At 41.1% G+C, this 27,318-nt stretch overlaps 1 protein-coding gene across 2 annotated transcripts in view; it reads left to right on the top strand.

The window, feature by feature from the left end:
- The window catches only part of LOC149180395 (AP-2 complex subunit mu), a 136,314-nt gene extending 109,272 nt beyond the window's left edge, over window positions 1-27,042 (top strand). For both annotated transcript variants that reach the window (XR_016256924.1, XM_089416096.1), the window contains 2 exons: window positions 26,329-26,373; window positions 26,470-27,042. Coding sequence is in view for 1 of the 2 variants with exons in the window: in XM_089416096.1 (XP_089272222.1) it covers window positions 26,329-26,373; window positions 26,470-26,550 (126 nt within the window). In the remaining variant the exon portion in view is untranslated. The remainder of the gene's footprint in view (window positions 1-26,328; window positions 26,374-26,469) is intronic.
- Window positions 27,043-27,318: the final 276 nt, after the last annotated feature.

The following is a 27,318-nucleotide window of genomic DNA, read 5'->3' as shown; positions in this document are numbered from 1 at the left end:
CCTCAAACTTCTCAAACTTTTGAATGTTTTTTTCCTAATAGGCCCTGTCACTACATTTGGTGCTTCACATGGGCTTACTTGGCCTCTTATACCAGCGAAGTGTTGTTTCAACCTATAAATACCCTTCTCCCATTGGGTACTTGCAATATTTGTACAACCTGTTGCGAACATCTCGATAGCATCCAGATTTTATTTTGAAATCACGATTTTTTGGCCTAGCTGATGTTTGCCGATTTTTACCGATATTTTTATGGTATCTTAATTTTGTTGATGTTTCCAGATTTTTACCGATATTTTCCCGATTTTTACGACTTTTTGGTTTTCCAGACCCTTGCTGATTTTATCCCGATGCTGATGTTCGTAACATTGAATTGTACAACACTTTGCCATCAACAAAATCACAGTGAATCCTTGTAGCATATTTGGCTCTTGGGGCCATAGAGGATGATGGAATTTCAACTTTCAAGGGAAATAAATCTGCAATTTGGAAAAAAATGTAACTAAATACAATGCAAAATCTATGATAAATTTTAAAATGAAAACAGGGGCTGATTTTTACTTGAAAGTTGAAAGAGGGGAAAAAATTAAAAACAGGGACAGCGAGGAAATCTGCAATTTTTTTTGGAGAAGAAGCTAACTTGGGAATGAAAACCAACTTTCAAAGCCTCCTCCCAAAGATGATAACTCCACTGGAGAGCTCCAAACTAGTTCCAAATCTTCTCAAAGATGAGAAACAACCTTCAAAATTGCTGCTGTTAGACTGCTGCTGCTAAACCTAGGGCTATTGCAGAAATCTCCAAGCTCACATATGCTCACAAAAAACTCTAAATGAAAAGTATGAGGCAAATAAGAGGGAGAGGGCTAGTTTTATAGCTTGAAGGAGCTGTTTTTGGAGGGAAAAAGCCCATGGTTTCCTCCAAAACTGCTTGAGAGAACCGCTGTGGGGCCCTTTCCGGCTCTACACAGGTCAAGTAGCCGGTTAGGGCTGGTTTGTAGCTGTTGGGTACCAAACCGGCCCTTCAATTCAATTCTTTGGCCTGTTTGTTACCTGATTGGACCGGCCAATTCTTATAACACTGGTTCAGCCTAGTGTTTGGAAATGGGGAGACAGGCAATAACTATCTCGTGCTCCATTTCCCTCTTATGTGGTAGCCCTTTAGGCTTTTGGAACACTCATTGTATGCCTGCAAAATTTCTTCCAATTGATATTTCTACTCTTTATTACATCACTCGAAAGAGGCCTTTACTTTTGACTGGTCCATCTCTTGGTCGATTCTTGTTAATTTTTTTCTTAAACCTTGTACCTGACCTAGTAGATTGCTGATCTATTGAATTAAAACAAAACTAAAATCATAACTTAATTAGCAGAAGAAAAAAACATCCAACCAAGCTTAATCACAAGGGACACAAACAAATTCTACCCAATCAATAGTTCTTCATTAAAATCTGAACTTACTTGGGCTCCCTTTCTGGGATAATGGCCCAATTGAGAAAACTACAGATACAATATGCCTTGGAATTTGGAACTAATCCAGCAGATTAGGCTCTAGATCGGTCCTCGATCTCCTTGGCCTGTGTAGAAGTATTTGCCTGAGCTACAAACATCAACAATTCTCACAAAAAAAGAGCAGTAGAAGCTTGCCACTAGATCTAATCAATATCTTGGCTTGATTAACACTTAGTAACCTACTGGAGATGTCTTGGATATACCTTTGCGTGCATTGATGATGGACATCCCATCCTCAATCAGGTAGTATTGGTTTGCTCTCCTCATGAAGATTGCATCCCTCGTGTCCATTTTTAGGCTTCCAAACACTACATCATATTAGATAGTGGGCACTAGACTCAGTGCACACACACACACTGCGCACACACACTAGATCTGGTATCAGTTACCACTTAATTAATAACCTGAAACACACTAATGTGTCTTAACTTTTACACAGTGCAAACATGAAAACTAGCAATTGGATCATGCACAAAAAAATTCAGCCCCAGAAACAGAATTCTTATTAGTTGTTCAACAAGAATCTAGGGCTCCCATACAAGGGAAAGTAGCCCTCTTACAATGCTCAGTGAAATGCCAAATACAAGGGAAAACTTACACAGAAAAACCCTTGTCTTTACTGCTGAAACCCTCCCTGGTCTCCATGCCACAGTCTGCTCACTGTACTTGCCACAGTCTACTCACTGTTGGCGGCACCTGTAGCTGTCTATTCACTGGAAGTCGAGGGAAAACTCAGCCCTCCATGCTGTCCAAGCACTACTGCAAAACAAGGGAAAACTCAGCTCTTCACTACTGTCCAAACACTCTTGTAACTGGCTGCTAAATCGACCTGTCCTCAGCAAATAACTTGGCCTTCTTTTTGGATGTATTCGGCCCTCTCTCTCTCCTCCACTTGGCTCCTTCAACCTCTACGAAGCAAAATTCCTGCCTCTCTTCAGTGAAGTCGAGTTCTTGAGAAACTCTCTTTCCCAATCACTCAACACTAGAATGCGTCACTCACCCTTGTACTTATACTTTTGCAAAGAGTGCAATACCCTGGGTCTATGTCTTCATCCTCTCCTTAGGCTCCTTTTTAATTTTCCAAGGTTAAATCCCGAAGTCACTTAAATAATTAATTATTTATCCTTAGATAAAACATTAGCCCAAGTCTACATTAATCACTTAAATTAATCAATGTACTTTTCCTAAGTAAAACAACCACCTAAAGAGGACATTTAATCCACATGCTAAGAAACCAAGCCCATGTGGAGGACCTTCCGATGCTACAGAAATCAACACATCACACACATAAAGTAAAACCACATCTACCTCTACTTCATCAATAAAATTCACTTATAGCAAATTTGATCTTACGCTGCTTACTGAACTTGAGCTTTGCTTGGATATGGGTGAGGATGGTCATGAAGCTCTAATCCAATCTTGTTTTCCAAATCTTTTGCGATGAGGTTAGTCTGTGAACTGCAAGGGGCAGTTGAATGACTGAATATCAGAGCTATGCACTTGTTTTTTCTGAGTTTATGCTATGGATGGTTATCTACTACACTCTGAGGTTGGAGTGCACCCTTTCTATGTCCTAATTCTTTAGGAGTCTTCTTATCAATTTGTTCTACTAAGTTTTCTGCTACTATCCTTCCATTTTTATGAAGAGTTGTCATTCGAAATATTTGCTTGATCGTATCTCTCAAATGTTGGTAGCATGCATTCAAGAAGTGTTTCATGTCAAAATTTTAGCAACAGAACATTTATTTCATTTATAGCTGTGAAATATATTAAGAAGATTTATGGATACCCTCTTACAGGTGGGCATTCAGTCTTGTGTTTACAGCTGTAGTGCCCCTTTTCTTTGTAGAGGGCAACTCCCCTCTGGTACCATAGACCCCATTTGCCCTTTTTTGGACAAGGCACTGGTCGCTGTCCTCTACAGCTGCAAACCCATATTTAAAACTGTAAATATCCTTTTTCTTGGCACTTGTTACAGTAGCTTTCGTTGTATTTTCCAACTCTTATTAGTTGATCTACAACACTGAAGGATTGACAGGTTCCTTGGGTGAAATCAGAGGTTTATGCCAAGTGTTACAAAACTGTTTGACAAAAGCAATGAATGAAACCCTTAAGATTGGCATGGAAGTTTATATGTAGTTGTTAGAATACTGGTTTAAATTTGAATTTGCAAAAGGGATACCTTCTTTTTATTGGATTGAAGTGCACACTGTGTTTAGAAAAGAATGTAACAGCTTGCTCTTGTAGCATGTTTGCTGCCAGAAATAGTCCTGATTACATTAGTTAGCACTCCGACTGTTGGATGAAACGTTCCAAAGAATTCATAATGCCTGCTCAGCAATTTTGATTTAAATGCTTACATGGTTCTAAATTTATGATTGCATGCTAACTAGTGTTATCAGAAGTTAGAACTGGACCGGAACCTCCGGAACTGGCTGGTCTGACCGGTTTGGGCCCAAAACCGGTCCGGTTAGGGCTTCAGAACTGGAATAGGCCAGTTCTGTACTGAACCGGCTTTTTTCACCAAACCGCTCGGGACATTGCCATGCGGTTTGTACCTGCAAGGGCCAGCATAAAAAAATTGTCTTTTTTATTTTTATTTTTTAGTTGGTTGGCCCACTTCTAATTCTCCCCCAGGCCAGCCTAGTATTCAAAACTATGACCCTTAGCCTAATATTCAAGCTTATGGCCCTAGTATTGCTATGCAGTTCATGGTAATGTTAAATTCTTAAAGTAAATGTTTCACTTTTACTTAAATTTTTAACATTACAATGAAATGATGTTTGAAAGTGGTTCCAACCTCATTGGATTTCATATGGAGAAAGTAGAATATTAGATTTCACTCAAAATCCTGCAGAGTTAACAGTTTCTTAGGATTTAAGGATTGAGGGGATTGCAACGTTTCCATTGGATTTTGTCATGTACGAGAGTATGGAACTAGTATTTCATGAAGAGCACCAAGCCCTCTATGTACTTTGATGTTAGTGGCATTGATTGTCAAACTCCTCTTTCATGACTCTACTAAAAATATACCCACCACTCAAACAAAATCTTGACATGAGATGCTACTTTTTTTCTATCTTATTTTAATGCTTAGAGGGTTATATTGATGACGATGATCCCTTTATAGGCATTTCTTTTGATAGTATGTAGGCATTGTTGTAGTATTTTTTTTTGGATGCTAGAAGCCATATAGAGCCTATTTGTTGATGTATTTTCGGTTCATAGATGGATTGCACTCGATGCTATTTTGGTTATGTGCACACTTACATGCTATATAAATGAGAACATTTTTTTATTTGTCTATAAATGGTTTGGATTCATATGGATGCACATGTATATATATGTTTTCCTATGTTATCGGATTCGACAAAGGGATGGGGCAAGATCCCCGGATATGTTGGAATACGTTGAAAATACGATGGGTGGCCTATCGATTTTTTTGGAAACGGATCCTCGTCGCAAGAAATGGATCTGATGAATTTGCCGGAACCTGTATAAATTAAAAGCCCTTGCTAGAACTTGCGAAAGTTAAAAGCTCAAAAATTTAGGTTTTTGACTATTTGATAAAGTTAAAAGCTCATGTCGGTGGTCCCTCTTTGTTGGTAGTGCACCCTACACAGGCGGAACACGCAAGGCACTGTTTGGCATTTTTCAGTGTTTGACGTTATTCGATGTTCAGGCAGTGCACCCTATTTAGCTCGCTGCTCGACTGTTCGACGTTCAGACCAAGGAATAACCCTGTCGTATTATTACCATCATTTTCCACCGATACTAATATCTTCGAAAGTTCAAAGGTCTTATTCTTATAATTTATTCTGCCATAATGCTTGAACAAGGGGTGGATGATGAACACGAATGCACTTATGCCAAATGGGTGTCAGTTAACCTCTCATGGGTCGTGGCTCACCCTTGTTAACCTCTCGTGGCTCACCCTTGTCTAAGCCATAAGCAATTCTGTATTCCACAATGGCTTAGCCATTTCACCAGTACATTTTTGTATCTTGACTTTTAATTTTTTAAAGAACGTTACCTTTTAATCCATGGTCTTACTAGCTCTACCCTATGTGAAACTACTATTCTTATTAAGTATGACACCCTACTTTTATTAAGTATATTAGACATTCCCAACAGTGGCAGATACATAATGGTTTTTCATCATAAATGCAGAGAACGTTTTGTGCATTAGATGAAGTGTATTTTGATTTTTAATTGTGCATTGATAATATATTATAATTTGAATTTTATATGCAGTAAGGTAACCTATAGACCATTATCATTATGGAACCATCACAACATAAGCAAAGTGAAGGGGAAATCATCAAAACATACTTAAAATCTCCTCTATGGCAATATGTGGAGATTATTGGAAAAAACCTCGGAGTTGGTTCATTTAAATGGAAGTGCAATGAATGCCAAGATAGAAAAAATGGCTCATAGACTAGAGTGAAGTCCCATCTCATTGGTCAAACTAACACAGGGGTGCAAGTATGCACCGGGCGATGCAAATGGCAAACCTGACCAAGGTTTGAGTCCTGAAAAAATGAAATTCTATGCATCTTTGCAAGAAGCTGCTGATAGAAAGCTTGCAAAGGGAAAACACCCCGTGCAAAGCTCTACCACTGGGCCTCCATTGCCATCTAGGCTTGCTACCACAACTAATAAAATGCCCACTCTAGGTCATCTTGAAGCAACTTTCAATAATCAAGGTAAAGACATAGCCAATGAACATGTAGCTCGTTGAATCTATGCAAATGGTCTAGCATTCAATTTGGTGCATTCCCCTTATTGGCAACAAATGATTAAGACAGTTAATGAAGAGCCAAAAGGGTACAAAAGCCCTGGATATGAAAATCTCTGCATTTCTTTGTTGGCATTAGAGAGACAATCCGTGGATAGACAACTATAGGCAATTCGGGATACATGGGAAGAAATAGGGTGTCCATCATTTCTAATGGATGGAGATACCAAAGAAACCGTCCATTAATTAATGTTGTTGCAGTATGCCCCCAAGGGGAAATGTTTTTGAAGGTTGTTGACTACAGTGGAATAGAGAAAGATGCATCTTTCATATCCACAAATTTTTTTGATGCAATAGAAAGTGTGGGGTCACATAATGTTGTCCAAGTCATTACAGACAACGCACAGGTTTGTAAAACTGCAGGTTTGATTGTGGAGGGTTGATATGATCACATCTTTTGGATTTCATGTGCAATAAATTCATTGAACCTTATGCTTGCCAATATTGGTGAGGTTGAATGGATTAATGAAATATATGTAGCAACAAAAAAAATCCAAATGTTCAAAACCAATCATTCAATGTCCCAGGTCATATATCGAGGTTTTGTAAAGTTGGAGCTACTGAAGATACTCTTTTTTTAATCATTATTATTTGTATTGGAATTATTAATTTTAATTACACATTGATATGTGATTTCTCATATGAGATTTGACTTTTTGAAACTTGTAGGTTGCTGAAACTCATTTTGCCTTCTACACTTTTGTCATAAAGAGGCTTGTGGAGGTGAGACAAGCATTACAAGCAATGGTCATTGACCCTCCTTGGGAATCATGGAGGACTTCCACTTTTGATAGAGGGCAAAAAGTCAAGGCCATCATTCTTGATGATGCATGGTGGGACAAGGTCCAATACATTCTGCAATTTACTAAACCAATCTTGAGCTTGATCAGGGCATTCAACACAGATACACTTTGCTTGGGGGAAGTTTATGAAAACATTGATAGTATGTTGGAGAGGATAAGGGAAATTATCAGGGCAAGTGAAAATGACCCTTTTGAAACATTCTATTAGGAAGTAAACGACATAGTTACAGAAAGGTGGGAACAAAATGACTACACATTACACCTTTTAGCCTATGCATTTCACCCTAAATATTATCATTCCAAAATTTTGTCTTCACCTGGTAGAACATCACGAAATAAGGATTTTGAAGTGGTACAAGGTACAAGACAAATTTAAGAAAAATTTATAGAGATATGGGAGTTGCAATGGAAGTATGCCAAGAATTTGGAGGATTTGTACAATCTACTCGTAATTTTTTAGATCCAGAAGCTATAGATGATCGAGGGCTTCTTGATCCTCTTACTTATTGGGGCTTTCATGGTGGGGATAACGTTAATCTATCCACTCTAGCCACTAGGTTATCACAGGTTGCTAGTTCCTCATCAGCTAAGAGGAATTGGAGTACATATGGGTTCATCAATTCAGTGAAGCAAAATAGGCTAGGAGCGACAAAGGTTGAGCATGTTGTGTATGTTCATTCCAACTTCCATCTTTTATCACATGTTGAACCAGAGTATAAAAATAGTCCGAGCATGATGTGCGATGTGGAGCTTGACATCTTTGACTTGAACCTGGCACTAAATGCTATGACTCACCTCAATCTACTTGAGGATATTGTTCCACCACCAGTCCAACGTATTGATGCAACATTGTTAATTTTAGGTATGTTCTATGCATAGAGCAATTTATTTCAATTTTCACAGTTAGCTCAATATCTTTTCCAGATTAGCAATCACATCAACATTAAAGTAAACTGCAGATAGAACTCAAACATAAATTGTAGAAGACAAGCCAAGACAAGAGGACACAAGATGTGGCGCTAGCCAGGGACAAACCCCAACGCGGGGAAACCCTTGATCAATTCTTCTTATATGTTCTTCAATAGTTCAACAGAGAGAGAGAGAAATAGTACATTTACAGCATAAGTCAACACTTTGACTTATCTAGATAAGAGCATAGATGTTAAAATTGGCAACTAGGGCCAAACTCCATGTGGGTCACATTATTTATGGATGCTGATATTTTTCTTAGATTCCTCTCGTATAGAGGTGTAGGATTGATGTAAAGTTCATCCGATTCCGATAAGTATTTATGAAGATATGAATTTATTTTGATTGTGGACAAATTGTCAAGTTGACCAACAACTTATGTAGGCTCAGAAGCTCAACAATCATGTCTATTCAACCTCAACGTTTTGCATATAAATACGAGGAGCATTCTCCTCATTTGGACACTTCACTCTCACACACATCTCTCTCTCCCCCCTACGCAAAAGGAGTCTCTCTCTTTCTACCACATGTGGCTGAAAGGAAGTCGTCCTAGGGCAAAGAGGACACAAAAACAGGACAAGAAGTCATCTTTGACTAGCATTGACCAACGTTGACCTTCCAAGAAGTGCGGATTGGGTGTGGTTGCCTCTCCTAGGTAGGCTGCAATTTTTGGCACAAAAATCGAGGTGATCTGACCTCTGGTTTGACTGGTATTAATTGTCCTAGTTTAGGGCTGCAGTTAACTGCAGAAATCTGCACTTTGACTGAACTTTTGGGGTTGTTCTAGGGCCGTTTCTTCAGGCTGTTCGATGACAAGTTGACCAAGTATTTTAGAGGTCAATTTCAGTTAGTTTGACTCAGTTTGAATTTGCTGATCTAGTGTTTGCTGTCGTTGATATAAAATTACAGAATTCAGATTTTGTACTATTTATCTCTGTTGAACTATTGAAGATAAAAGAAGATTTGATCAAAGGGTTTCCCCAAATTGGGGTTTGTCCCTGGCTAGTTGCCACATCTTGTGTCTCTTGTCTTGGCTTGTTTTCGGTTGATTATTTAATGTTCTATCTGCACTTTACTTAATGTATATGTGATTACTAATCTATGGCTAATAAAAAGAAAAATAAGTAAATTGCTCTAAGCATAGAACATACCATAATTTAACACGGTATCAAAGTTGAGGTGAAGACAAAACCCAAGCAAGAGTAAGAGCAATCACCGAAGAGAAGGATTGGCAGACAGTCTTAAAACATGGGGTCCTCAACACACTCCCCTGCTGAAGACAAACTCCGTGAGAAGTCTGACTATCATGGATGGAAGATGTCTATTGATCTAACATTAGAAGAGCAGGAAGTATTGGACCATGTGAGAGGCGGAATTGTTGAGCCTCCATCAAATGCATCCGCTGCTGCTAGAAACAAATGGACCAAGGGAGAAGTCAAAGCAAGGAAGATCATCCGGGACTCTATTAACAAACGTTTGGTGGCCTATGTTTCCGAGCTGAACACCTCCAAGGAAATCTACGATACACTGGTGAGTTAATTTAAAGTTAATGATGCAAATCAAGTCTTGTTTATTAGAAATAAGCTGAAGGAAATTAAGAAGGGCAAAGATGAAAGTATGCAAGCATATTTTTTAAGGATCACCGAGATCAAGAACGATCTCCTATCTATTGGGGAAGTAATTCCTGACAGGGAAATGACACTCACAACTCTTGGAGGACTACCATCTGAATGGTATATATTCAGGACTACTCTTTTGAACAATAATGTAATTCCTGGATTGGAGGAATTAATGGCGAGATGCATTCAAGAAGAAACAAGGATGGAAGAGCAAGAAATGCCCATGCTTAAAGGGCATCCTGCTGCCTTTTCTTCTCATGCTAAAAGAAGAAACAATTCTGGGGCTAAATTCACAGGAAAGGCAGGACCAAAGGGTGGAAGAAAAGGACGATGTTACAATTGCAATAAAACAGGTCACTATGCAAGGGAGTGCCCTGATAAAAGGGACTCACACCAGGACGATGATCAAAATCCCTCTGATGGCAATCAAAGGAATGGAAGGTCTAATGGCAAAGGCAAAAGAAGTGCCGGAAATCAAGGAAGAGGACAACCATTCAAGAAGGCAAGAAATTCCAGGTATGAATCTAACATCGTTAACAATAAGCAAGATGAATATTATCTACCAGCAGCTCTATCTACCTTTGCTCCCCTGGACTCGCTAGGAAATTGGCTTATTGATAGTGGTGCCTCAAGGCACTTCATTGGTTACAAAGAAGCTCTCTATATTTGATAGAGAATGAAACCAACCTAGAAATTGTTCTTGGAGATAATTCAAAATATCCCGTGAAAGGCGTAGGAAATGTCACTCTTAAATTGAATCCGGGTAATACAACCCACCTACAAGATGTATTTTATGTACCTGATCTCAAAAAGAACCTGGTGTCCATTTCGGCTATGTAAGACAAAGGCTACAAGGTGGTCTTCAGCGATGGCTAGGTATGTGTATGGAAAAAGAATATTAAAGATGCCTTCACTCTTGGGTTTCGAGTTGATTCATTATATCAGGTCGGAGGAAGTCCGCTAGGTGTCATGTCTTGTGACACATCTCTTTAGTCCGAAGTATGGCATCGGAGGTTTGCTCACCATCATTATAAAGCTCTACCCGATGTGAGATAAATGGTGACAGGGATGCTCGAATTCTGAGTAGAACAAGAAGGTGTATGTCGAGGATGTGCCAAAGGAAAGCTCAATAGGGGACCATTCCCCTCAAGCCAAAGCAAGACCTCCGATATATTGCAGTTGGTTCACTCAGACATATCTGGTATGATGCCTGTGAACTCCTTGGGAGGATATTCATATTACTTCACTTTTATAGATGATTATTCTCGCAAGACTTGGATATACATCTTGAAAAAGTAGGATGAAGTGTTCTCCTGGTTTCGACACTTCAAAGCCTTGATCAAGAATCAAACCGAGAAGAAGATCAAGACCTTAAGGACTGATAATGGGATTGAATATGAATCCAATGAGTTTCATGACTTTTGCAATGAGGCTAGCATTAAGAGGGAGACTACTACACCATATACTCCTGAGCAGAATGGTGTGGCGGAAAGGAAGAACCGTACGATTGTGGAAGCTGTCCGTGCTATGCTCCATGATCAAAGACTTCCGAAGTTTTTATGGGCCGAAGCTGCAAACACCGTCGTATATGTACAAAACTGATGCCCTCATCAAGCATTGGGTTCCAAGACTCTCGAAGAGATGTTCACTAGTAAGAAACTTGACGTATCTCATTTTAGAATTTTTGGAAGCCCTGTATATTTTCATGTGCCGAAGGAGAAAAGGAATAAATTGGGTGCATCTAGAAAGAAAGGAATCTTTGTGGGCTATAGCGAAAATACTAAGGGATATATAATCTATGTGGCTGGTCAAAGAGAAGAAGAGATTAGCCATGATGTCACTTTTGATGAAGATTGGCTCTTAGCAAAGTAGATAATCTTCCTACTCTAAGGGGATCTAAAGATGCTGACACCAGGGAACTGAAGGAAAAGGAAGATGAGATGATGCCCGATGTGGAAGAACCTATGGATCTTATTGATCCTCCTCCGCCTGAGCCCTCCTCTTCTAGGAAGAGGCCTTCATGGCTTAGGGGGACACTTGATGATGTTGAAGGACACATTGCACCCTGAGGAACCTTCTGTGAAAGTAAGAAGCCAAACAAGTATTAGGGATACCTGACCATCATGAGCACGATCAGCCAAAATGAGCCTTCATCATTCACAAATGCCATCAAGCATCAAGGATGGAAGGATGCTATGACCAAGGAATATGAGTCCATTATGAAGAACGGTGTCTGGGATGTGGTCGCCAGACCCCAGGGCAAAGCAGTTGTCACTTCAAAATGGCTTTACAAGATAAAGCATGCAGTTGATGGAAGTACGGAAAAATATAAGGCTCGTTTTGTCACTCGTGGCTTCTCCCAGAATGAAGGTATAGACTATGATGAGATATTTGCACCTGTTGCCCGATATACCACCATCCGCTCAATCATAGCCCTTGCTGCTTCGCAAGGATGGAACCTACATCAGATGGATGTCAAGACTGCTTTCTTACATGGTTCGATCAAAGAAGAGGTTTATGTGGAGCAACCCGAAGGATTTGAGATTTATGATCGAGAATCTCATGTGTGCAGGTTGAAGAAGGCCCTCTATGGGCTAAAGCAAGCACCCCGAGCATGGTATGAGAGGATCGATAACTACTTGATGAAGCTGGGATTCACTAGGAGTGAAGTCGACCCTAAACTTTACTTTAAGGTTATAGATGACAAGCCTCTCATATGGTGCTTTATGTTGACGACCTCTTTCTAACAAGTGTAGACCCTCTCATTCACGAATGTAAGAGGGAGCTGGCTTCTGAGTTCGAGATGAAAGACCTAGGATTTATGCATTACTTCCTAGGACTGGAAGTCTGGCAGAAACCAGGGGAGATTTTCCTATCTCAAGGAAAATATGTGGTGAAGATATTGGAAAGATTCGACATGGTGGACTGCAAGCCCGTAACTACCTCGATGGAGCTCGACTTCAAGAAGTTAAGCGGTAGTGTTGCCTGACCTATTTTACAAAATGATACTGAGTATCGTCAACTCGTCGGACCATTAATGTTCTTGGTGAACTCTCGTCCAGATATATGCTTTGCAGTCAACACATTGAGTCAACATATGGTTGAGCCTCACCACTTACATTGGATTGGTGCCAAGAACCAGCTGAGATATCTTCGTGGCATAATCACTCATGGGTTGAGATACACTGCCTGAGATGTGAGACTACTTGGGTATACTGATGCTGATTGGGCAGGCAGTGTGGTGGGACTGAAAGAGCACTTCCAGGTGCTGTTTCTCGTAGGGGTCTGCCTCGATATCCTGGATGAGTAGGAAGCAAAAGTCAGTGGCTTTGAGCACCGCAGAGGCAGAGTACATTGCTGCTAGCATGGCTTCCTGTGAGGCAGTCTGGTTGCGAAAGCTCTTCAGTGCGCTGTTTGGATTTACATTGGATACCACCGTGATTGTATGTGACAACCAGAGTGGGATCCATGTATCAGAAAATCCTGTATTTCATGATCGCTCCAAGCATATCGATATCAGGTACCAGTATATTTGAGATATGGTGCAGTGAGGAGCAATAAGGCTCCAACATATCAGTACAGATGAATAGGTCGTCGACATTCTGACAAAGCCCCTAGGAAAGGTCAAATTCCTGACTTTCCAAGAACGACTTGGTGTTGTTCAGGGACCCTCTGATGAGGGTCGAGTATGATGTATTGAGCTTTAGGAGCTCCAGGGGGTGCGGGGTACTTCTTGGAGCAACATGAGACCATAGGGCGACTCACCATCCCTTGGTGGTGCACTATGTATAGGGTAAAGGTTCAACCTTCCCTTGTGACACCCCATGGCGACTGTGGAACAGGATGATTAGTTCTCCTGTGGGCCAGGATGATTTGTTCTCTGTGGCGACTGTGGAGCAAGATGATTAGTTCTCTTGTAGGCCAGGATGATTAGTTATCCATGGCATCCACTGGACAAGATGATTCGTTCTCCTGTGGAGAGGATGATTAGTTCTCCTGTCGAGGCATCTTATCCATGTAGTCTGGGACTCATAGGAAGTACCTCTCATCTGATCAATGAGCAGGGAAATGAGGATAGCGACCATAGTAGTTCTATCAATGGACGCATCGTTGTATCTACCGTACTCCCTATGCTAGGATGACCTCCATTGATCTGGGATCAGTGAGAGTGGTACACACTCTAAGACTGACTTCGGGTTAGTGGAGGATGGTATGATACATCCTTGATCATTTCTTCTTCATCATAGTTCGAGCAGAGCAGAGCAGAGCAAAACAGAACAAAGCAGAGCAGAGCAAAATGGGGTCAAGCTGTACAGGACAGTGCATTTGATGGATGGAGAGCAGTGACGGTCTGACAGATTGAAGATGAAGTTCTCCCTAGTTGAGAGGCAGTGTTAAAATTGGCAACTAGGGCCAAACTTCATGTGGGTCACCTTAATTATGGCTGCTGATATTTTTCTTAGATTCCTCTCGTCGAGAGGTGTAGGATTGATGTGAAGATCATCGGATTCCGATAAGTATTTATGAAGATATGAATTTATTTTGATTATGGACAAATTGTCAAGTCGCCCAACAACTTATGTAGGCTCAAAAGCCCAACAGTCATGAACCTCAACGTTTTGCATATAAATACAAGGAGCATTCTCCTCATTTGGACACTTCACTCTCGCACACATCTCTCTCTCTCTCTCCTGCGCAGAAAGAGTCTCTCTCTTTTTCACATGTGTGGCTGAAAGGAAGTTGTCCTAGGGCAAAGAGGACAATGAAACAAGACAAGTAGTCATCTTTGACCAATGTTGACCAGCGTTGACCTTTCAAGAAGTGTGGATTGGGTGTGGTTGCCTCTCCTAGGCAGGCCACAATTTTTGGCACAAAAATCGAGGTAATCTGACCTCTGTTTGACCGGTATTAATTGCCCTAGTTTAGGGCTTCAGTTAACTTCAGAAATCTGCACTTTGACTGAACTTTTGGGGCTGTTTTAGGGCTGTTCTTCAGGCTATTCGAGGACAAGTTGACCAGAAATTGACCAAGTATTTTCGAGGTCAATTTCAGTTAGTTTGACCCAGTTTGACTTTGCTGATCTAGGGTTTGCTGTTGCTGATATAAAATTAAGAATTCAGATTTTGTACTATTTCGCTCTGTTGAACTATTGAAGATAAAAGAAGATTTGATCAAAGGGTTTCCCCAAATTAGGGTTTGTCCTTGGCTAGCTGCCACATCTTGTGTCTCTTGTCTTGGCTTGTTTTCGGTTGATCATTTAATGTTCTATCTGCACTTTACTTAATGTATATGTGATTACTAATCTGTGGCTAATAAAAAGAAAAATAAGTAAACTGCTCTAAGCATAAAACATACCCCAATTTAACAATAGATCATCTCTTAGAAGATGATACATGAGATCAGTTGAAGACATGTTGCTTTAATTGATTCTCCAAGGTGACTCCTTCACTTATCATCGTGCCGCATTTTGTCATCATGCTACACCTCACCGTGCTGCACCATGCTGCACCCATCATCACAATGTTGGACCTCATGATTGCTGCACCTAATGCTGCACTGTTGTCGATACAACATGTCTCATGTGCTTGCAGTACCATGCTTGCTGCTGCTATCCGTGCTGTCCATGCTAGCTGTTGTACCATGCTTGCTGCTGTACCATGTGCCTTCTGCCATGTCACAGCTGCTGTCCCACTTAGCCTTGCCATACCTAGCAGCTGTCCCATATGTCTAAGCATACCTTGTTGCTGTCCATGTGTCTTAGCAGCATTATGCTTGCTGTTCCATGCATCTTAACATACCTTGCTGCTGTCCCATACATCTTAGCAACACTATGCTTGCTGTCCCATGCATCTTAACATACCTTGTTGCTGTCCCATACATCTTAGCAGCACTATGCTTGCTGTCCCATGCATCTTAACATACCTTGTTGCTGTCCCATACATGTTAGCAGCACTATGCTTGTTGTCCCATGCATCTTAACATCTGTTGTTTCACCATGCTGCACTACTGTACTGCATCACAGGTTAGGGCATCACCCTACAACTCTTATTTTCCATACAATTCAACAAGACAACCTTCTAAAGAATGCGGTTATGCATCTTAACATCTGTTGTTTCACCATGCTGCACTATTGTACTGCATCACAGGTTAGGGCATCACCCTACAACTCTTATTCTCCATACAATTCAACAAGATAGCCTTCTAAAGAATGCGGTTCTCCAGAGGGAATAACCCTCCACACCTATGCTATTCCTTTTGGCTTGTTTAACTGCGGTTAGGGCCATGCTGTCCCTACAGCTCCTTCACGCTGTCTAGGGCAGCCTCTTCGTTGTTTCTTTGACCCTTTATACGACGGCTAAGACCGACATTTAGAGACCATCATTTAGGGTTGGATTAGACCATCGTTTAGGGCTGCCTTTAGGTCTGCGTTAGGGCAGCCTTTAGTTTGCATCTAGGGCTGCCTTCCATCTGCCTCTAGGGAAACCTCTTTTCCTCCAACGTCTAGGGCTTCCACTCCTAGATTTCTCTTCCACTAAAACCCAAGACAAGTGGAGAGAAATCAAGATAGAAGTGTGTGTGTAAAATGACTTTCAAGTCATCTCCTTTTATACTAAAACGTTGAGCACATGTGGGGTTTATTTGGTTGCTGGCCGACCTTGACGAATTGTCTTATAACACAAATAAATTCATAATTCCATGAATACTTATCGGAATTGGATGATCTTTAGATCAATCCTACACTTGTCGATGAGAGGGATCCAAGAAAAATATCAGCTGCCATAAATAAGATGACCCACATGGAGTTTGGCCCTAGTTGCCAATTTTAACAAACTTCCTACATTCCAAGACCCCCATCATTTATTCATGATGTAGAATTGCAACATGTAGAAGATAATGCAGATCCATTTGAGGATGTGTAAATGTATTTATTATTATCATTTATGATATTATCCTCTTTGTTACTTTGTATGAGGGAGGATGCATCATTTCAATGTTTTAATCTTCATATTTATATTATATCCATAGTTTTTAAAACCGGAACCGGTGACCGGACCGGTCCACCTAATGAACCGGTTTACCGACCGGAACCGGTCTAACCGGGACTGGTTTGGTCTAAATGAACCGGTTTTAAAAAAATACATTAAATAATTAATTTTTAATGAAACAAAACTATTTTTAAGATGTAAAACCATGATTCCAAGCCAATAGAGACAAATTATGCAAATTTTGCTCATTTATATACCATGTAAAGGTGAATATATCGAAATGGCATCGAGTGCAATACATATCATCGACAAAATAGCAAAATACATAAGAAATGAGGCTCTAAATGGCCTATAAAGTCCAAAAACAATGCTGCAAGCTATGAGGCCATTGGCCTACTACAAGTCTACAGTGTACACATGATCAATCATCAAGTTCATCACCACTACTAGACACAGGATCATCATCAGGAGCTACATAGACATCATCTGGTTCAGAGTCTGAGGATGCCACAGCCTGATCTGCAACCACAATATCAATGCCACCAATGACAATAGAAGTGGACCTAATGGAAGCACGAGTTTGTCGACCTGCATGATTAGTGCCTTCCATTGGTTCTTTGCCTTTCCTTGATGCCGCTATTGATCATAGTTCTGATGCCACCACATAATCTGCTTCATTCCCCGCTAAAGCCATGTCGATATCAAAATCAGCCTCAAACACAGGTTCTTCAGTCTCCTCCACCCATTCTGATGTTGGATCAATATCGTCCAACACAATGGGATCTAGATCAGGGGTTTTGCTCATCATTTGGAGCTCCGATTGCATTTATTGTTTACCCCCAAACCATGAAATCCTGAAAACCATTAAGTCTGCCGAATTTTTAGTGAAATCTAAAATTTTAGTTTCTCCATATGAAATCCAATGAGGTCGAAACCACTCTCAAACATCCTGAGTCATTTCATGGTAATGTTAAAAATTTAAGTAAAAGGATGAAAATGTCATTTTCATCCTTTTACTTTAAGAATTTAACATTACCATTAATTGCCAACATTGTTAGGGTTGAAACACCCTTAGTTTCCCCTCAAAACCCTTGAAACACAGTAAAAAATATGCTTTTTTAACTTTACGGTGGGCGTGCCTAAAACCGGTCGGTTTAGGACTGAACCGGCCGGTTCCGTCCTAAACCGGCTGGTTTTCACCGGTTAGGGCAAAAAAATGGAGAAATGGGCATTCAAACCGGGTTTTTTGGCTGGTTTAGACCGGTGGGCTTGCTAACCGGCCGGTTAGATCGGTAACCGGTTTTTAAAAATGGTTTTTAAAACTATGATTATATCTAATGGTTTCAGTTCTAAAAGTGTTTGATGGTTTCAGGGAGTATTTGATTTTTGAACTCTAAAGTGTTTTTTAAAATTTAAAAAATATTATTATATTTTATTTTTTTGTACTTGACGTATCTTTGCCGTATCTGGATCCGTATCTGTATCCGAATCCTGGGAACTTAGATGTTTACCTTTAAAATTTGAATATTTTATGTGTTTTTGGTCAACTGTTTTTTTGGTCCAGTTTTTTTACTGGTTCCCGGTCCACAAGGTTTTTCGGTTCGATCACCGGTTCGGTTCTGATAACATTGATGCTAACAAAAATTTTTCTCCAAACCTGGAAACCTAAGTTAGTGTCATGTGAATTACTCGCTAAACCTGTTCTAATATTGTGGTTCAGCTTCCCTTTTTTTGTGATGCAAGTGAAGTGTTCGACTAAATGCTTTTGTGAACTTCTGATTGACTGTAAGATAGCCTTTGTGGCATGATCTGTTTGATGCATAATAAAGGCTAATCTCCCATCCTTAATGCTGTTCTCGTAGTGCTCTGTACCTTGTCTTCCATAACCGTTGGAAAGGATAGTTGTAGTGTACTAATTTTAAGCCAACTAAGTAGTTAATCAAGTATTTTGTCCTTAAAAGATCATCAATTTTTGGGGTTGTATATCTATTTTCTGGAGCCACTTTCATATGCATAACAGAAAGTCATTGTATTTTGGGCCTATTTAGTGTCCCATCATATCAATCAGAAGTCAATAAACAAAGAGCACATATACATAAGACTGTAACACAGTAATATGCTCTAGACTTCTTTAGTGTTTTATTTCAGATCTGAGTAAGCAGTGTTTCTTCTTCCTGTTTGCATGCTCATTGTTAGGTCACGATCATTATTTAGAAGGTCTGCTCATAATACTTGGAAACATGTGTTCATGAGGTGCATAAACACTTTCTGTCTCCTCGTTGAAGTCAAATCTAGAGCTGTCGTAAGGCTTTTCACTGAAAGCTCTAAATGATGTGTTTATGAATATGTTTCCTAATAGATTGGATGTTTTACAGTGGTCTTCAAATTTACTCAACAGATATTTCATATTCCATGCACGTACGCAAACAAAAGAAGAGCCTTTCCCCTTTGTGCTAATCTTTTGCAAGCTACAGTGCAAGAGTCTTGTGTCGGGAAGCCTCCCTTAGATGACCCATGGTCATTTGAGAAGCGTAGGGAAGTGGGAACCTAGCTGAAAGTGATCCCCTTCCAGGTTGACCCTTGTCACGAGTATCAATCTTGCATATCCAAGTGTGACAAATTATGTGGTAGCAAGCCTCATCAACTTCCCTAAGTTTGAAGAGCATCACTTGCCTCCTTAAATGACTAGGTAGACCTCCTAGATACTTTAGTACATTCAGGTTCTTGTGACATATACCCAACATAATGGTCATTTATTTGAACTTGGTGGTGTACTCTCTCACACTTTACTCTTGCTTCTTTTGGAAGTAATGCCAATGGATCTGATGGTCTTTGTACCCAGCAAGGTAGAACGAGGACTTAATGAGGGTTTTAAACACCTTCCACTTAGTTATTAAGGGATCACCCTTCAGCCTAAGCATCTTTGTGTGTTGGCAATTTTAATTGGGCAAATGAAATATTTTGCTCCTCTTATGTTATGAACACTAGAATAAATTTCCAACTTTGGCAACCGTTGATCAATCTAACAACATCAATCTCACCTTGGTGGGGTTTGATGTCCACTTTTGAGTCCCCTTTAAATAGAGATTGAGAAAAAGTGATGACAATGGAGCTTGGTCTCTCTTTCTTTGGTTATGTTTTCAATGGTTTTTTGGGTATTTGTTATTTCCATATTTCTTGGCCATGCTAGCATTTGAGTCGGAGCTAATAAGCTCCCATAAAGGTCCAAACTTCTTGTATAGGGCTGCCATGAGGATGGCCATGTTGCGAGAGATATCAATGACTTGTGCTTGTAGCTTTGAAAAACTCCCCTGCAACTCATTCCATGGATTGTTGTTGTACTCATCCGCCATGGCTAGGGTTCTAAGGTTTTTTTTCTCAAGCCAACTATTGGATATTGCGACTTCCCTCAAAACACCAAAGAAAGCTTCTCTAGTACCAATATTATCAATAAACTATCATGGATATTCCACCAAAATTGTTTGTTACAACAGATCTCACAATATTCTATAATCTCTTATAAACTGAAACCTAAATGAAAGAGGCTAATCAAGTAACACACCATCCACACAATTAACATAAGATGTACTTGGGAAATCTCTGATATCGGAAAACCCATCTAGAAGGTGAGGCTTATGCCTTGTTCTTTTCTTCTTAATCATGAAATGAAAATACAAAGAATGTGCACTCGCTAGAGTTACCATGGACATTGTGGCCTGTATGATTGCTACAACATCTTATAGTTCGTTTGGTTTGCTTCAATATCCGTTGCAGCAGCCAGACAGGCAGGGAAATGGGCAGTGATTAGAAACCTTCGGGCAGTTATTCGGGACACCTTCCCCCCAGGATGGGCATCCCGTTCAGGTAGCTCCAAATGACGGGCCCGAGCGGAGAGGAGGCGGGGCACGGATCTCTCGGTTCACTGCTGGAATGGCAATGGCTCCTTCTGGTCTTCACCAGGCCTACTTTATGAAGCCCTTAGCTTAGCAGACATCCTCCTGGTTACCGAGACTCATGCGAGCCCAGTCCGACCTCTCCCTGACATTACAGGATACCAGTGGACCGTAGTTTGCAGATAGGAGACACGGAGTTCAGGAGGTGTCAGGGGATTAGGGGGTGTTGCTTGCCTCGTCCGTGATAGCCTCAGGAGCAGAGTATCAGTGGTCGCGACCGATGAGTATGCCAGATTCATGTGGATTCAGATCAGAGCCAGAACATCACCTCCGAGAGACATTTATGTCGCAGTCTGTTACTTCCCACCTATCTCGTCTTCCTATGCTATTCACAATAGCTCAGATGGAGACCCTTTTACAGACCTGTACTCTGACATCACCAGGTTTTCGGCAGTAGGGGACATCATTCTCACGGGGGACTTCAATGCCCGGACCAAAGACCTCCAGACTCCTATGCACGACCGGACAGAGGATATATTTTGCACTCGGGGGATTGACCCGACCACAATCGACATGCACTGGACCTCCAAGGATCACTTGGGACCCACCACAACCTATGGGAAATATCTGCTATAGCTAGGAGAATCTCATGAGCTGGTAATTTTGAATGGCCTACCATGTTTCCCATCCTCGCACTTCTTTACCGGCAGACCATTTGGAGGCGGGGCAAGTGTGGTTGACTACGCTATTGCAAACCAGATCTCCTCCCTTACATCAAAAATTTCTCGATCACCCCCATCCCTCTCGCAAATCATGCACTTCTCTCACTCTCTCTGCAGTTTGACCTCCCGAATCCATCTCCTACTCTTCTCTGCAGCCCTCCTAGGACCACCTTCCGATTTGAGAAGATTGACCTTGACCTCTTCTCCTCTATCCTCAGACAGACACTCTCATCGGAGTCCCAGTTCGCCTCTCTCAGCTTCGCTAAGGACAAATACCAGTGCCTCTCATATACAATGTGGGAAGCTGCGCTCCAATCCTCCCCCCATTCTACTCGTACTGCCACCACCTCCTGTAAACCGGGAAATTGCCCCATGAATAAATGGAATGACCAAGAATGCAAGTCTATGCATCAAGACCTCCGACACGCATTCGGAACTCCTTACCAACATACCCAGCCTCTGTTCAGCCTATCGTCGCCTCCTTCGCCGCAAGAAGCGCCTTTTCATTGCTTGTAGGAGACAACTTCTTTCTACTCTCCTCCTTCGCTCCCTAAAAGATTTCTGGGGGACCATCCTTTCCCGGCGCTCACCTACCCCAGTCGACCTGGATCCCGCCTTAATGTTCTCTCACACCTCCCAGCTGTATGAGATTCCTGGGCAGCCTCTGATTCAGGTTACTTCCCCCCCAACCTCCTGCCACCTTTTGTCCGAAAAAGATATTAGAGAGGCAATATGTACAATGAATAGCAGTAGGGCAGCAGATGAAGAAGGCTTCCAGGCAGAATTCTTCAAGTATGGACTTTGCCCCCTAGTAGGATATCTGGTGGACCTTTTCAACCAGGTGGTTTGGGATGGATTTTTGGATGGTTGGTCACACCACATTATCTACCCGATCCACAAGTCAGGGCCTACTTCCGACCCCAAAAACTACAGGACAATCATGGTTGGGCACACATTTTCCAAGCTATATGCTACAACACTCCACAGGACACTCTCCCATTTCCTTGAGTAGAGACAACTCAGGGCCAAGGGCCAAGCAGGATTCCGCCCAGACCACCAGATGATCGACCACATCCTTACTCTTCGTGCGATGATCGAGGAAGCTAGGCATCGATCCTCTAAAGTGTACTGCTGCTTTGTAAACTTCCAAAAGGCCTTTGACTCAGTCCCGAGGGAAGATCTTTTCCAGAGGCTAAGAGAGATTGGCATTTCCTTGACTCTCCTAATAGCTATCATGCACCTCTATGAGGTCGTCCTTGGCCGTCTTCGCATAGTTGGTGGAATGTTGGATTTCATTCGAAGCACCATTGGAGTCAAGCAAGGATGCCCCCTTTCTCCTACTTTATTTGGGATCTATATTGATGAGCTTGAGTCCTTCCTCCGGGAGCATATCCAGGATACAGATGGGTGTCTTCTTCACCAGGTCCTGATTTCCATCCTCCTCTTTGCAGATGATATTGCCCTTATTGCCTCCTCCCAAGAAGGCCTTCAGAGACAGCTGGATGCTCTTGCAGCTTTTTGTGACCGGAGGCATCTAACTGTGAACTTGGGTAAAACCAAAGTGATTATCTTCAATGGAGTCAAGAAAACCTCGGACTTCCACTTCCTATTTAAAGGAGAAGAGATCGAGATTGTCAGCACCTATACATATTTGGGAGTTCAGTTTTCAGGGCCTCGCTTCAGCGTGCGGCCAACCCTAGCCCTTTTGGAGAGGCAGTGTTTCCGGCACCATTTCCAGGACATCTTGTCCAAAATGAGCATCATGGACACTTTGATTCGCCCCACAGTGCTTTACGGCTCAGAGATTTGGGGTCCCTCTCTCCTAGAGTCAGATTGGGCTTCAGCGGAGCAGGTCCAGACCCTCCTTTTGCGCCGTTTCATTAGGTGCAAGCAGACAGTTCCTCAGCACATCATTCTAGCAGAGTTCGGGGCTCAACCTTTCCGCCTAGAGGTGATATTCAGGGTAGTGTCACTCCTGCACAGGCTCCGAGGCCTGGCAGACACAAGGAAGGGTCGTGACAGATACCCATATTTAGCATATTGCTCCTCGGAGAACATCGCCCGTATGCAGACAGGCCGATCCAAATGTTGGTACACCGGTGTGACAGAGCTTCTGGAGGCTTCAGGAATCCAGATTGACCATCCCCCTCCTTTTCAGTACTCTCTGAATGCTCAAGGCCACATCCTTCCCAATTAGCAAGAGCTGAATAAAATCATTAAGGAGGATATTTACAGACAATACATTCAGACCACATGGACCAATCCTCCCAATGGGTTGCATCCAAAAATGGCCTTCTATGCAGAGCATTGCCTGGAGATCAGGGATGGGCTCATCATCAAACCCCAGTACACGTTCCAGCATTGGATGCATGCCCTTAGAATCCCCCTTGTGCAGCTCAGAGTTGGGTCTCACAGACTCCGGGTGGACACAGATCACCACATCGATAGGGTAGATAGAATTTGCCAACTCTGTCACTTACAGGAGATAGAGACAGAGACACACTTCATCTTCGGATGCCCTGCTTACTACGAGATTCGATGTCGTTTCCATTGTCTCTTCAGGTCTTCTCAGACTTTGACCAGAGTCCTCAGATATGTTGATCAGAGATGCCTTGCACTTTATCTCCAGGAGGCCTTCAGATTTTGGGCTCATTTTCTTCAGCCCCCCACTAGATTGGACACCACGCAAAAGATCACGGACTTATTTAGGGCGCTACCATCAGCGCGGGGCACCAAAAGAACCATTGACCGACCCACAGACACTGAGACCAGATCAGTGCAGTCCCGGGGGGGGGGGGCGACCCACCATACTGCACTAGCGCTCCAAGATTGGATCCACCCCTGGGAGGCGCCCTAGAACCTCCAGGCGACAATGACGACAGCCCAGTATGCCCACAGGACAACAGAGTTTGACAAGCTTCTCTCAGTTTTCTTCTCTCGACCTCGGATGTTAGTAGGAACTAGGCATGAGACTCCTTCTCCCTTTCTTCTTCTTCTCCTTCTCTGCTTCATCGCAGTGCTTTGTTTCAAAGCTTCTAGCTTCTAGCTTCTACATTTACATTTACTTAGATTATAGATGTATTTTTGCTTTTTAAGAAATGTTAAAGGGGACTGTTTGGTCCATTGGCTTGGCATGATGTAATCATTGTAACTGACAGTCCCGTTGATCTATTATGGTCATTTGTTGGACATTAATAAAATTATCTTATCTTATCTACTCTACCATGGAAGAATACTCAATATAATAAGAATTGTAGCCCTTCCTATCCTAGTTCCCTAGTATTTAATATCGCTTGATAGTCGTATAGGGTTAGAATTATGGTTTTGCACCCTCTTAGAATCTTCTTGAAAGTCACATGTGACTAACTCCACATGTTTGAGTAATGGAAGTTGACAGGGTGTCCACTCAATATCGTGTTGGTCAATAGGATAGGCCAACTTGTGGGAAACATAACTTCCTCGTATGAACTCCAATTGCGGTGATTTTCACACTGTTGGAAATGTTTCTGAACAAGAGGTTAAAAACCTCATCCACAAAGTTTTGACTCCAAAAAATGTCATATAAGGCCTCGAACAAGCTTCAAAAGTTTATTGACCCCAAATCACCAAAATGGGACCTACCCCTGAAATCAGCCCTACAAACAAATAGTTCCAATTTCGAATTAAGTGAACTAGTGCCAGCAGCTCATCTTGAACCTATTTTCTCATTACATGTATGGTCTCTCTTGTTGAGAAATCCGGACATGCAAGACTTGATTTTTACTATTTCAGATTCCAGAAAGGCTTAACTTGTTTCACATCCAAAAACTTTGGCATGGTGTGGTAACAGCCTATGCAATGATATTATAAGCCAACACCCAGCTTTGAAACTGCATTTCTTTCTATTTATATTACTAGTCAGAGGCCATATTTAATGAACCCCAGAACTTGGATACTTGCTCACTAAACTATTATACTGAATCCAATCCAAAATTTGGTGTTCTTATGCTTTTAATTCTTGCATATAGAATGGGTGTCTACTGTTATATATGTAGCTTGCATTAAGTGGTCTAACAAATCCTTATCATAGTGTTTTACTGAGGCTAAAATGTTAAGAAGTTAACACTAATTGACATAGGCAACATTGCTATTTTATCTCAATAGGGCCGACTTCCTTGGGGACATGATTTGCTTCATATAAGTTTGTTTCAATCTTCCTTTGAAATTTGTGCATTAATCACGTGTTATAATGGATAGTGCACTTTTGCATGACCAAAAATTACAGTACTATACAGTATTAAGTTATTAACATACACTTTGACAAATAATTGTTCACATGACCTCTTCACTGTGATTGAATACATTTACTCAGATGGAATACAATACTACAGAGAGTTATTTGGAAATTATCATTACTATCCTATCATTCAGTCCCTTTGTAATGCCTTTGTTGATATTTGTACATCTGTGATTGCACTGGGCCTGATTTTAGACTGAAGTTAAGTCGATGACTGGCAGAAAGCTAGTATTATGGTCACTGTGTAATCTTAAATATACTGTTGTTGAACTCACCTAATGGTTGGATTTCAGCCATTTATCTTTTGCTCTGACTGGCTGGCTGATTGTTAGTGATTTTATTAAATCCTGCCCCTGGAACATTTCCTATAGTGTAAATCTGACAGACTAAAGGCTCATGAGCAAGAGCAAATTGATGTAGCTAATTAGAATGCATTCCAATGATACAAATCTTTATTTTTCTGCTTTGTCGTATATGCCAAGCATGAATACACTGCAGTATGTATTCATATCTACTTGTCAAACAATTGTTCTTTTCCACAATAGGATACTATCCAGTAACTGAAAACAATGTCATTTTGATCTGATAACCCTTTTTCTAAGCACAGTAATCAAGTACAATGCTAAAATGTCCTCCAATTAGTTTAATTTTTGGAAGCAAATATATTTAATTAGCATATTTGATTGTATCATATTGTACAATATTGAAACATTTACAAAATTGCTGTTCTAAATATTTCATTTATTATGCAGGTTCCCATGTTCACAGCATCAGGGCTACGGGTCCGATTTTTGAAGGTAATTGCTTTATAACTGCATTCTAACATTTATTAGCTGATATTGGCAATTGTGATTGTATTTAGTTTTAATTTCCACATGTGTTCCCTCTGACAGGTTTGGGAAAAAAGTGGTTACAATACCGTTGAGTGGGTCCGGTATATCACAAGAGCTGGTTCTTATGAGATTCGTTGTTAGGAGAATTTTTTAACCATTCTGGGGCATTTTTCTTATTTAACTGTGCTTAGCCTATTTTCTAATTTCTGGGGTAGTTTTGTGAGATGTTTGCTTGATTGATTTGGATGGGTTATATGCATATTGGCAGATTTTTCACAATTGTGAGTATGTCATCTAGGGTTATATGCATATTGTCAGTTTTTTCAATATTTGAGTGTGTTATCGAGAAGCAATTCTTTGAATGAAGCATGCCTGTCATATTCCATGGAGCTGTCAATTGCAACTGCAATTGTGAAATCTATGTGGCATGGCAGCTTCTTAAATTTCAGTGGTGTGTCCTCTCCTGGCCAACATTTGTGTTGGGCATTTGTATGATTGTTTTTGGTTAAGGAGCAATGCTTTTGTTATTTTCACTTAGCTGTTCAAACAGCCAGTCACTCACAAGGTGCTTCCAAGTAGTTCATTTTTTTCACCTACATTGCCTGGTTACAATGGAAAAAACAATTCAATTGAGCTACTGCTGTACAGCCGTTATTTGCAGGAAATGTTGGACGATTTTGTATGGGCCAACTCCTTATTGAAAGAAACTTGGATTGACCACAAGTGATGGGCATCTCAAAATCAATCTGCGTTGAATGCCAAAATATGATGGAAATCCTGTAACATTGATGAAGTGAATCTCATGACGCAATTTGGGAATAATGCCCATCATGGTATAATATAACCTTTTATTTTGAAATGAAAGAACGACGAACGGTGTAGTATCTTAACTAATTTAATAATTGTCAG

This window comes from Pinus tabuliformis, chromosome 3_2 (assembly GCF_031772625.1).
Source record: "Pinus tabuliformis cultivar Carrire ecotype Pingquan chromosome 3_2, CPIR1, whole genome shotgun sequence".
Classification (NCBI taxonomy): domain Eukaryota; kingdom Viridiplantae; phylum Streptophyta; class Pinopsida; order Pinales; family Pinaceae; genus Pinus; species Pinus tabuliformis.
This window is presented reverse-complemented; position numbering and strand designations above follow the sequence as displayed.